The sequence below is a fragment of the Rhineura floridana genome, chromosome 13, assembly GCF_030035675.1.
Source record: "Rhineura floridana isolate rRhiFlo1 chromosome 13, rRhiFlo1.hap2, whole genome shotgun sequence".
NCBI lineage: Eukaryota > Metazoa > Chordata > Lepidosauria > Squamata > Rhineuridae > Rhineura > Rhineura floridana.
This window is the reverse complement of record NC_084492.1, coordinates 26,749,092-26,761,546: the sequence shown is the minus strand read 5'-3', so window position 1 is coordinate 26,761,546 and position 12,455 is coordinate 26,749,092. Positions and strand designations below refer to the sequence as shown.

At 42.8% G+C, this 12,455-nt stretch overlaps 1 protein-coding gene across 3 annotated transcripts in view; it reads left to right on the top strand.

The window, feature by feature from the left end:
* The window catches only part of MYLK3 (myosin light chain kinase 3), a 37,517-nt gene that overhangs the window by 20,816 nt on the left and 4,246 nt on the right, over positions 1-12,455 (top strand). For all 3 annotated transcript variants that reach the window (XM_061593720.1, XM_061593719.1, XM_061593721.1), the window contains 8 exons: positions 1,184-1,289; positions 2,920-3,013; positions 4,779-4,888; positions 6,097-6,238; positions 6,576-6,646; positions 8,490-8,618; positions 11,150-11,302; positions 12,239-12,371. In XM_061593720.1, coding sequence (XP_061449704.1) covers positions 1,184-1,289; positions 2,920-3,013; positions 4,779-4,888; positions 6,097-6,238; positions 6,576-6,646; positions 8,490-8,618; positions 11,150-11,302; positions 12,239-12,371 — 938 coding nt within the window. The remainder of the gene's footprint in view (positions 1-1,183; positions 1,290-2,919; positions 3,014-4,778; positions 4,889-6,096; positions 6,239-6,575; positions 6,647-8,489; positions 8,619-11,149; positions 11,303-12,238; positions 12,372-12,455) is intronic.

Genomic DNA, 12,455 nt, shown 5'->3' with positions numbered 1-12,455 from the left:
GGGTAGGTTCATAGCGAGAGAGGCGTTCCACAAGGTATTGAGGTCCCACGCCGTGTAAGGCTTTATAGGTCAAAACCAGCACCTTGAATCTCATCCGGAAGCAAATAGGGAGCCAGTGCAGACGTGCCAGAATAGGTGTTATATGCGAAGACCGACTGGTCCTCGTCAATAGTCTGGCAGCCGCGTTCTGCACCAGCTGAAGCTTCCGAACTGTCTTCAAGGGCAGCCCTACGTAGAGCGCATTACAGTAATCCAATCTTGAAGTTACCAGAGCGTGAACAACGGAGGCGAGGTCGTCCCTGTCCAGATAGGGGCGTAGTTGGGCTACCAGACGAAGATGGTAAAATGCATTCCGTGCCACCGAGGCCACTTGGGCCTCGAGAGACAAGGAAGAATCGAAAAGAACCCCCAAACTACGTACCTGTTCTTTCAGGGAGAGTGTAACCCCATCCAGAACAGGGTGAACATCCACCATCTGAGCAGGGAAAGCATTCACCAGCAGTGTCTCGGTCTTGTCTGGATTGAGTCTCAGTTTATTAGCTCTCATCCAGTCCATTATCGCGGTCAGGCAACGGTTCAGCACATCAACAGACTCACCTGAAGAAGATGAAAAGGAGAAATAGAGCTGCGTGTCATCAGCATATTGATGGCAACGCACTCCAAAACTCCTGATGACCGCACCCAGCGGCTGCATGTAGATGTTGAAAAGCATGGGGGACAAGACCGACCCCTGAGGGACTCCACAATGGAGAGTCCATGGTGTCGAGTGATGTTCCCCAAGCACTACCTTCTGGTGACGGTCCGCGAAGTAGGAGCGGAACCACTGCCAAGCAGTGCCCCCGACACCCAACTCCGCGAGTCTCCCCAGAAGGATACCATGGTCGATGGTATCAAACGCCGCTGAGAGATCAAGGAGAATCAACAGAGTCACACTCCCCCTGTCCCTCTCCCGACAAAGGTCATCATACAGGGCGACCAAGGCTGTTCCGGTGCCAAAACAAATGGGTCTACTCTGAGAAGGACTAGCCTTTGAGACGCCCTCTGTTAGGCCAATGTTCTCATTGGCGTTCCAATGCATCTGCGCCTGGGGAAGCGACGGGGCGGGCACAAGAAACCAAATGATGCACAGCCCTCTTTGCCACCAAGGAAAACACAAGGCAGTCATGGTTTGTTTCTCCTTCAGATGATAGCCCTCCTCCTCCTGCTCCTTTTGAACATCGCATAGTGAGCATCAAGCAAACAGAGTTAACTACGTGTTACTTGGTATGCCATCACGAAGTCTTGGGAGGGTAAGTCCGTTGAGAACATGCTCTTCTTATTTCATTTATTTAAAAATATATAGAGGGGGTGATATAATGTAAAAAAAAGGGGCAGGGAACTGTTTGCCTCGCTAGAAAGGAAACAAATGAATGAATGCACTTCTAAATAAGGACCTCTCTCACACACTCGCTCGCTTTTCTCTTGTGGAGGAATGCCCTTGCAAACTATGACATGGGAATAAAGTTCTGTGCAGACACTGTCAGGGACAATTCATGGAAAGAAGCCACGACGGCCACTCGTGCTCCACCATCCCACCCTCTCCAAAAGAGAAAGTGCCTCATCCCAGAAGATGACATGAATTATGTAGAAATACTTATGATAATTTAAATAGAAATACAATGGAGATCATTGTAAAGGGGAAGATTGTGACCAGGGCCTTGGATGTTGAGCGTACTGTACAGGTGGGTTCATGTCGGGAGAGGCGTTCCATCATGTATTGTGGTATTGGACAGTCATGGCTTCTCTCAAAGAATCCTGGGAAGTGCAGTTAGTGAAGGGTGCTGAGAGTTGCTAGGAGATGCCCTGTTCCCCTCACAGAGCTTCAGTCAGAGTGGCTGACAGTTAAACCAGTCTGGCCACTGGAGCTCTGTCAGTGGAATAGGAATCTCCTCTCAGCATCCTTCATAAACTACACTTCCCAGGATTCTCTGGGGGAAGCCATGACTGTCTCACGTGAAATCAAAGTCTGATGTGGATGTGGCCCCCTGATTAGCTAAGCTCAGCAGCTGTGAGTCTGGATTTTAGAACACTGACAGTAGGTTCTTACTGAGCGCGCCCGACATTATCATTGAGGTCAATGCAAAAATTTTAAATTAATAAAAAATCAGCCAGGCATTTTTTTAACTTTTAAACTGCAGAAGATGATGGTCAGAATGTGGGGGCAAGGTCAGTAACAGGATTACAGGTACTCTGTGAACTTGGCTGGTTTTTAATTAATTTCAACAGATTATGAGAACTCTGACAGAAAAAAGTCCAAAAAGGGTTTAGGTTCCACCCCCTTTTTAGATTTTGAACTCTCTGTTCTCTCTGACTGTTTTGTGTATTGCCATGAAAATTGAGAGTGTTGTTAAGCAAGCCGTTCTGAGTTTAGGACTATAAGTTTTGTAAGGTTTTGTTTTGAAATCAGCTTATGGGAAGCATCAGAATGGCATGGGGGTATTTTCAATTGAACATCGTGGAATGCAAAAAATCCACGCTGGCTTTAGTAAAAACTGACACATTTAGCCCAGAAATATCCACTCTAAAGGGAGCTCTAGTAATGCTTTTCTAAAGGACAGCAGATGAGGCATGTTCAGTTACAGAACCAAACGCAGACCATTGTCAGGTTGCCATTCCACTGTGAAATGAAGGAGTATAAATGGGGCATAATATTTTAACGTAAGCACTGAACAACTGGATGGAAAGATCAAGCTTAATCCTCCTAATCCAGGAGAAAGAGGAGCTCCCGGAGTCCTCTTGACCTCCCAATTCTGTTCGCTTTGTACCGGGTTATTTTTAATTGATGATAAGAATAGTTGGTCTCTAGAGGCGTCTCCAATGAGTTGTTCCGTAAGCCATATCTCCTCTGGGCTTCATTACTTTTGTCTTCTCCATCAACAGGGGGCGTTTTGGTCAAGTTCACAAGTGTACTGAAAAGTCAACAGGACTCTGTCTTGCAGCGAAGATCATCAAAGTGAAAGCAGCAAAAGAAAGGGTAATTATATCCTCTTAAAAATAAAAGGAAGGCAAGACATGGTGCCTGCAACAAAATGTTTCAGTGTATTATGTTTAGGGCTCCAGCCTGCCATTTCCTCCAAGCAGAATATCCTAATAAAAGCATTTTTGTATTATTTTATTGTTGTTGTTATGTGCCTTCGATTACGACTTATGGTTACCCTATTATGATTATACAAATGAATAGACCCCTTCACAGCATAAAGCCTCTGGTTTAGATTTAGATTTATATTGGACATAGACCAGCACATACAGAATATAGCAAACCAGAACAATATAAAATACAACACAATAGATATAAAAATATGAAAACTTTCAGACCTCATAGGAAACCTGCTAAGATATTAAAATAGTCTTGTTTTATCAACATTCTGTAGCAGGCAATGGTGGCAGCACAAAAATGAACCACTTTAGCTGTAACCTCGGGATTCTGATCTGGCAAAAGCCAATGAGGAAGTATACAAGATAAAAACACAATAAAACACACAAGCACAAGCTCTACAAACAATAAAACCAGTTCCACAAACGCTAAAAGCCATAAAACCATCCACACAAATTCCAAAAACAACAAAACAGTTTCATCAGATATGAAACTATTATTCCATAAGTGATTGGGTACACCTTAGGGAAAGCTTTCCTAGACAAAAATGTCTTCAGCGGGCGCCTAAACATCCTCATACTAGGCACGCGTCTGGTTTCGGCTGGTGATTTGTTCCAGAGAGCTGGAGCTGAGACACTAAAAGCCTGGTTTCTAGTCCTGGCTAAGTGCACCTCTTAGATATACATTTTTGCAAGCAATTTTCCGCGAATATATATGCATTTTTGTATGTTATTTTCACTACTATATGCATTTTACACACATTTCCAGATGATCTGTGTTTTAGGATATTTTGTACATAACATTTTGTACATGTGATTTAGCTGGAGAACTGCAACCCAAAATGTGGAGAAATGTGAATTTTGAAGGACAGCTATGTTTCAGTTCACATATTGGTTTGAGAAATGCAAATGAGGTAGTTTTTCCCTAAAGAGCAAACAAAATCAAATTCCTCCTCCATCCCTATAGAGCACATATTTTATATGCAGAAAGTCCCAGGTTTAATCCCTGGCATTTCTAGATGAGGATGAGGGAATCAGACTGCAGGTGATTTTGAAAGACTGGAGAGGGCTGCCAATCAGAGTGGACAGTACTAGGTAAGATGGACAAACAATCTGACCTTGTATGAGGCAGCTTTCTATGTTCCTCTCTCTGGCTCAAAGATACCAGCCACTGAGGGAGCAGACAGCTGTTTGCCCTATGGCCTTCCTCCTCCTCCCCTGGGGAAGGGTCGTAGCTCAGTGCTACAGTCCCTGCTTTGCATGCCGAAGGGTCCAGGTCCAATTCCTGGCATCTCTAGGTAGGGATGTGAATGTCCTGTCTGAAGCCCCGGAGAGCTGTTGCCAGTCATTGTAGACAATACTAAGCATTGAGCAGGGGGTTGGACTTGATGGCCTTATAGGCCCCTTCCAGCTCTACTATTCTGTGATTCTATAGATGGACTAATTATCTGACTTGGTATAAGGCAGCTTCCTGTGTTCCTTTTTTTCTTCTGACACCCTTGTCATGGCTCCTGTTCCCATTTCTGGGGGCTATGGCAAAGTGGGGCATGCCTCCTGAACCCCCCATCCCCTGAAAGACAATAAACATTAGATTGTCTGCAGCCTGTTGCCAATGCTCACAATGCTCTCAATCTCTAATATTTCAGGAAGAAGTGAAAAACGAGATAAATATCATGAACCAATTGAACCATGTGAATTTGATTCAGCTCTATGATGCTTTTGAGTCCAAGAACAACCTCACCTTAATAATGGAATAGTGAGTCATAACACATCTTTGAGTATCTTTAACCTCCCCCCCCCGGGATTATTGAAACCATTTAATGGAAGCAGTGAGCGAGGAGGAGATAAATTGTATCATTTCTTTTTTAATGGGGTAAATGTGACTTTTTACATGCCTCTCCCTGGCCAGAGCTTAATTTATGACAATAATCGCCAGGTTCAGCTCTTGAATCTGGTTTCAATACCAGGGTGCAATCCCAGAATGCATGAAGTAGCAATAGAGAACTGCATGTCTCTGTGGATATATAGAGTGCAATCTCTTTCCACTGAGTAGGCATAGCCGCTTGGCATGCATGTAGGATTATGGCAGAGCTTCCAGATCTGATTTCCAGAGATATTTGAGACCCAGAACTTCTTTGTTCAAATAAACCATCGGTCTTTAGTAATGTTCTCAACTGGTGAAATGATTAGTTGATTAATCTTTGACTAGTTAAATTTTTAATATGTTTTCACTTGGCCAAAATCTAAGTGGGTTGGATCCAAAGGTGCGCTTCTGAATACAGGAGGAACCTTCTGTTCAGTCATCGTTTTGCACCTTGCTTCCTTGTCCTTAGTTTGCATGTTGCCAGTGATGGCTGGTGGCTGTATGTCAGTGGGGCAGTGGAATCCGCTCTGGGTTTTAGTCTGAACTTTCAAGGAGCTGTCCAAGGTGCTGAAGCAGCTCTTTGAAAGTTTGAATTAAAACCTGGAGTGGATTCCACTGCCCCACTGATGATGAGTCACCAGCCGCCTCTTGAGTGTTGCCCTTGTAGAATTCAGTAGGGAGGAGGATGGGGACAAAACTAGAATTAAGTTGGCTTTGCCTGCTGTTGGCTCTGGTGCTACCTACTATTTGGGCTCTCTGTCTTCAGTTCCACCTGTTCCAATGGGCACTAGCCACCACTGCCTAATCCAACAGGTTCAAATGGCAAGAAAGGGGATCTTGACTAAATATTAGGAAGATCTTCCTGATGGTTTTTGACAGTGGAGCAGATTGTTTCAGAAAATGGTTAAACTCTCCTTTGCTTAAAGGCTTTTAAGTTTAGGCTGGATGGGTGGACATGTAGATAACCTTTGATGCCCCTTCCAACTCTTGTGATCCAATGACTGATGTCCGCTGAATCTGGGACTTGATGTACATAAATCAGTTTTGCTAATAAGAGGATATCTATCTCCCTTCAACATTCTGTTCTGTGGCCATATTAGTGTTGATGGTGGCGAACTGTTTGACCGGATCACAGATGAAAACTACAATCTTACTGAATTGGATGCCATCCTTTTTACCAAGCAAATATGTGAAGGAATCTACTACCTGCATCAACAGTACATCCTTCATCTAGACCTGAAGGTGACAGAAATTTCTTTTTACTGCCTATTTAGCCTAAATAATTAGAGGCAATAGCACTCCCTATTCACAATCCAGTGGGAAAGGTGTCACCATTTTTATTCTGATTTTCTATAATTTAAAATAACAGGATTCTTTTTTTAAACTTTATCATAATTTTAATATTATGTATTGTTGGTATTTGTGTTGCCCAAGGTCAGCCTGTGAGCTTCATGACTGAGTGAGGATTTGAACCTGGATCTCTCTAGTCCTAGTCCAACACACTAATCATGACAATATATTGGGTTGTTGCTGGTTAAAGGTGGATTCTGAAAAGATTGTATACCTTTTTCTTTTGCAGCCTGAGAACATACTATGTGTGAATTGCACAGGAAACCAGATTAAAATTATTGATTTTGGATTAGCAAGGAGGTAAGGCCTTTTTTCTTTTCTGCTTCTAATGTTTTAGCCTAACATTAAAGGCGTATCCATTCTTCTGCTCATACAATGGAACTTCCTGGGCACTCCCTAAATCTTTTCTGGGTTTCCCCCCAATGCTCTGCAGCAGATTTAGGGAGGGGAAGTTGCACTGTGCAAGCGGAAATCCTTGCACTAGAGGAAGCACTTAGTTGCCCTAAACACTTAAGTCTAAAGCAGCCTTTCCCAACCTTTGGGTCCCCATATGCTGCTGGACTAGTATTCCCATCACTCGTGACCATTAGCCATGCTGGCTGGAGCTGATGGGAGATGGGTTTGTTTGTTTGTTTTGTTTTGCAGATGTATATTCTGCGACATGTCATTGACACAGTAATAGTGCATTAGCGGTTATGCTGGACCATCCACACATCGTTCCACTTTATTAGCTGTTCTGTGATGCTTCCCCAATATGATTGCATTGTTGTTGTCTGGAGGGGCACTCTTGAAGTATTAAAAAGTTACAGGATTTCAGCAGCAAGTTGTGGGACATGTGCCACCTGGAAAGGAGGCAGTATGCCCACCCCAAAACGTTTGCAGGTGCAAACAGTGTTAAAAGAAGGCTTGCATATAACTGCCCCCACACCATCATGAGCACAAATCATCATGAGTGCACAATAAAAAGGACATCTGGAGGAGCCCTGGGAGTTGACTTTAGATGTGACAATAGCCACATAACCGAGCACTTTGTCCTCAAAGGTGCTCCAGGTGGTCACTGTCACATTCAAAAGGTGCTTACTCTATGCGTGGGCCTGAGCCTTATTTGCAAGTTAATACAAGTACATAATCAAGCTTCTGTCTATTCTGCAGTCACCTAAACTGGTACTGCACACAGAATTTACCTTGCTGAGTATCACAGCTTTCCCCCCTTTCTTTGTTAAAGGAACAAGTATATTGCCTGTCACTTGCCTATTCTGCTCCTGGTTCTGGTTTCTCTGTGTATATTTCTTAAGATTGTTTAATTTTAAGTGGGTTTTATTTGACATCTTTAATCGTTAAACCACTGTTTTGAGGACTGTCTTTGCAGACTTAAGGTCTAGAAGCTTGTTTTTTTTAAAAAAAAATGAACGGGTTTTTGTTGTTGTTGGAGACCTTGTGGCAAAAGGCAGGGCCAAAATGTTGATTGGAGACCTTGGTGTGGGAAGATGGCGTAGTGAGAGTGTTATTTGGGGTGGTAGCAGAAGAAGTGGGAGTGCTGCTACCCATACACACACGCTTGTGGGTTTGGTGGGTGGGGTTGTTTTTGTGGTATATTCGTGCCTTGATCTGGTAGTAGTGATTGTGATTTATGATGTTAGTTATTTCAGGTTATATTGATGTTTAAGAGGATCTTTTCAAATGCTTTGTATTGTTTTAAATGTGTAATTTGGGTTTTCTGATGTTAACATTAAACGTATTAACATTAATGTTTAAGATGAGCTTTTCAACTGTTTTGTTTTGTATTGTTTTATATGTGTAATTTGTCTGATTTTTTTATAACACTGTAAACCACTTAGAAGCTTCTTTGGAAGTATGAAGCAGTATACAAAATAAATAAATAATAATAAAAGTTTTCAGTAAGTTGATAAAATTTTCAGCCCTGTGTGTAGTCCAGAGGTAAGGAATCTACGACCCTCCAACTCCCATCAGCCCCAGCCAGTGTGGTCATTGGTCAGGGATGATGGGAGCTGTAGTTCAACTGCATCTGGAAGGCCACAGGTTCCCCATCCCTGGTCTGGTCCATGTGCCTGCCTGTTGGAGCATCATTTCATTGCTGTTTCTTTCTTTCTGTCTCTCTCTCTTCTTCTCATTGCTGGTAAAGGTACAAGCCCCGCGAGAAGCTGAAAGTTAATTTTGGCACACCAGAATTTTTGGCTCCTGAAGTGGTGAACTATGACTTTGTGTCGTTCCCGACGGACATGTGGAGTGTGGGCGTCATAGCATACATGCTGTGAGTAAACCCTCCGGGAAGGAGAGAGAAAGAGAAGATCAAAGTCACAATGACATCAACTCCGTAGAAAAGGCCAATGGGTGGCATTTTATAAAGGCCAGAATGCAGAAGACTACTTCTGAAGCCTATTTAGATCCACCAGGGAGCTGATCTTTATGCTATACTCAAGAGTGGGGATGATGGGTGTGTAAAGGGAGAGGAGGTGTCACATAGCAAAAAGGGAGATCCCTTGTGATCCAGCTATATTTGCACGTTCAAATCGTAGCATCAAAGAAGCACTAGTTGGAATGCATCAGCACATTGGTTTCCTTGCACTACTACTTCCTTCGATTTATTTTTATTTGTTTCTTAAGGACTTGTATCTTGTCTTTTTTGCTTATACCCGGAAGGTGGTTAACCAAAAGAAAAAATCAATTTGAAATCAAAGCAATAAAAACAGTAAAATGAAACAAAACGACAACATACATCTGTGTTTACCTGCTGCCTTGTTTGTATCAATCACATCAACAGCTTGTAGATTTTTTTAAAAAAGCTAGATACAGGTGTGATTAAAAGAGGGACCAGAACAGCTGAAAGTCATCAATTTATGAGTGATTGCTTGGTGAGTTAAAGGGAGTAACGAAGGTGCAAGAGAGGGAATTTGATAATTTGGGCTCCACCCACATGTTCTAGCTTGAAAACTCCCTGTACATAGAAAGCTAGCATGTCAAAGAAAAGGGCATAGCCTAACCTTCTTTGTGACATTTTTATATACAGGGAGATTTTTTCTTCCTTCCTTGCGGAAAGCATTCAAATATTTGCCCGTCATATCTCTTAACAGTCTCAACCAGCACATAATTCCTCTTTCAACCAGCCTTTTAAGTAGAGACCTTATCCCAGTTTGCGTCTGTGTTGGAATTGCTTTTTAATCTTTTTAAAGGTTTTTAAAAAGATGTTTCTAAAGATGTTTTGTTTTCATATGTTTTTAAGGATGTTTTGTTTTTAATATATTTTAAAGTCTGTTTCTATGATGTTTTAAAGTGTTTTTAGTACTTTTGTTTGCTGCCCTGGGCTCCTACTGGGAGGAAGGGCGGGATATAAATCGAACAAATAAATAAATAATTCAGGAAATGAAGGAACATTTGATCCTGCTTGCTGTCCAAATGATTTGTTTTCATCGAGTCCCGCCTTTCGTCTATGGAGCTCAGGGCTGCATATGTGGTTTATTTATATCACATTTTCATACTGCTCAATGGCTAACATTCGCTTGGTAGTGAACAATGCAATTTAAAAAGCCATTGCTTTTTGCATGTTGCTTAAAAAACAATCACAATAAAAATAGAAAACAAGCAGCAGCAAAACCTATAAAACAGGATTCAAAAGCATGGAAAGATCTTAAGAATTTAAAATGCCGGCGGGGGGGGGGATCTTCACATGGCAACAAAAGGATTATAAAGTTACTGGGTGCGCCTCTCTTGCAAAAGCATTCCACAGCCAGGGTGCCACTACTGAAAAAGTGCTCTCTCTGGTAGTCACCTGTCATACCTCATCCCCCTCCCTCCATTTTATCCTCACAACAACCCTGTCAGGTAGGTTAGGCTGAGAGAGAGAGTGAGTTGTGTGTGTGAGACTGGCGCAAGGTCAACCAGTAAGCTTAACGGTTGAGTTGGGATTTGAATCTGGATCTGCCTGTTCCTAGTCTGACATTTTATCTCCTCTTTTCTTTATTTATTGGTAAAATTTATAATTCTGCTTTTCTGCCAGATGGTGCCCAACATGGCTAATGACAGTAAAATAGAAAAAAACAATAAAATAAAAGAGGTTGGTAAAACACAGCAATACAACTGATGAAAAACCAGTACCTGTTGAACTAATTGAAGCATATTTGCAATGGCCATAACAAGTCAGCTTATGAGATCAAAGGTCTGTGTGAATAAAAATGTCTCCACCTGTGGAAGGTCGTTCAAGAATGGGATAGACCAGGAATGGGGAACCTTTGACCCTCCAGATATTTTTGGACTCCAGCTCCTATCAGCCCCAGCCTCAATGGTCAAGAATGATGATGGGAGTTGTAATCCAGCAACATCTGGAGTGCTGCAGGTTCCCTCTCCTTGAGCTAGATGGGCACCCTTTGCAAAAGGTTCCAGAGACTGGGAGCAGTCCCTGAGAAGGCCCTGTATACCATGTTGGCCTTACACTACACCAACTAGACCCAAACAAAGGTTGCAAGTCCTGTGGGAAACCTGAGCCTTCTTTCTAAGCAATAGCATTGCTACAAAGCACAGGTAGGCACATAGGAATATAGGAAACTGCCTTACACCGAGTTAGGCATTGATCCATCTAGCTCAATAATATCTATGCTAACAGGCAGTGGTCCTCTAGGTTTTTAGATGGGGAATCTTTCACAGCTCTACCTAGAGATGCTAGGGGATGAACCTGGGACCTTCTGCATGAACAGCAGATCATCTACCACTGAGCTATTGCCCTTCTCCTTATACGACATGTGAAAAGGCAGAAGTGTCTCCATATAATGCTTTTATTCCCTGTTCTAGGGTCAGTGGCTTATCGCCCTTCCTGGGAGAAACTGACACGGAGACCATGAATTATATTGTCAATTGCAGCTGGGATTTTGATGCGGAAGCATTTGAACAAGTGTCTGAAGAAGCAAAAGACTTTGTTTCCAGACTTCTAGTAAAGGGAAAAAGGTACACTGCCTTTTATTCAAAAAGGTGCCTTAGCACAGCTGGATCCAGATCTTATAGTCCCTTGGCTTGGATTCATCTGGATCCAGCTTAGCTTGCCAGACTCCCCTGCAAATTTAGTCCTCCTCTCAGCCCACTCCATTCAGCCCCATCGTCCTTGTGTCCACTGAACCTGCTCCTCAAAATTGCATGCTGAAGCAATGGGGAGGATTGGGCTTCTGTGTCAGTCAGTCAGGTTTTACTGTTTGTAGCCAATGGCCATTATAGGCTTCTATGTACATATGATTATATGTATGTAGAACAGGGGTGGGGAATCTTTTTCAGCATGAGGGATGCATCCAGAACTGGCCTGCCCTCTGTGGGCCATTTGTCAGGTAGATGGGGCATCCCACTGGTCAGTCATTTGCTGTCATACGATGCCAGGTGACTGAAAGTTCAAAATGGGTGCAGGCACATGTATATCTCTGACCTACAGCACTAAGACTGAGATGAGTTTCTGCCTGCAGCCTTTTAAAGAGCAAGCAGAAGTTTATCTCCAGTCAGCGCTCTAGTGGTCCTTAGGGTTAAGTTTGGAGATTAAACATCCCTTACCTTCAATCACAGAACTTAATGCTCAGATCACAGTTAACAGATCTCTGTGCCTGATGTCAGGTGACTGACAGGTGGGCATAATTTACTCAAAATGGCTTTGTGGGCCAAATTCAGAGGCCTACGTGGTAGAAGTTCCCTACTATGTAGACCATCCATGCAACTCATGCAATTTCATTTGGTTCCAAAATAATCAGAATGGAAATTCAAGGCCAATGCTGAATGGCTGTCATTCATTTCCAAATAAGGTTGGAATTCACACACTGTGTATATGTATGTATGCGAAGAGAAGGAGCTACGATGTTTGTTGCAAGCTTCCCGTTCACAAATTCCCTTCTCGCATTGTCACAGTGGCAGAACAAGTGCAGCAAATTGCCTTAAACACGAATGGCTGATGGACCTGCCTGGCAAAGCCAAGAAAACAAAGGCTTGCTTGAAGTCCCAGCTGCTACTACAGCGTTACATGGCACAGAGGAAATGGAAGGTAAGCTCTACACTCATTTCCTGTTCTTTTCCAAGCACAATTCAGGGTGCTCATCGTTGTCACCCATGAGCATTTGGACATGCA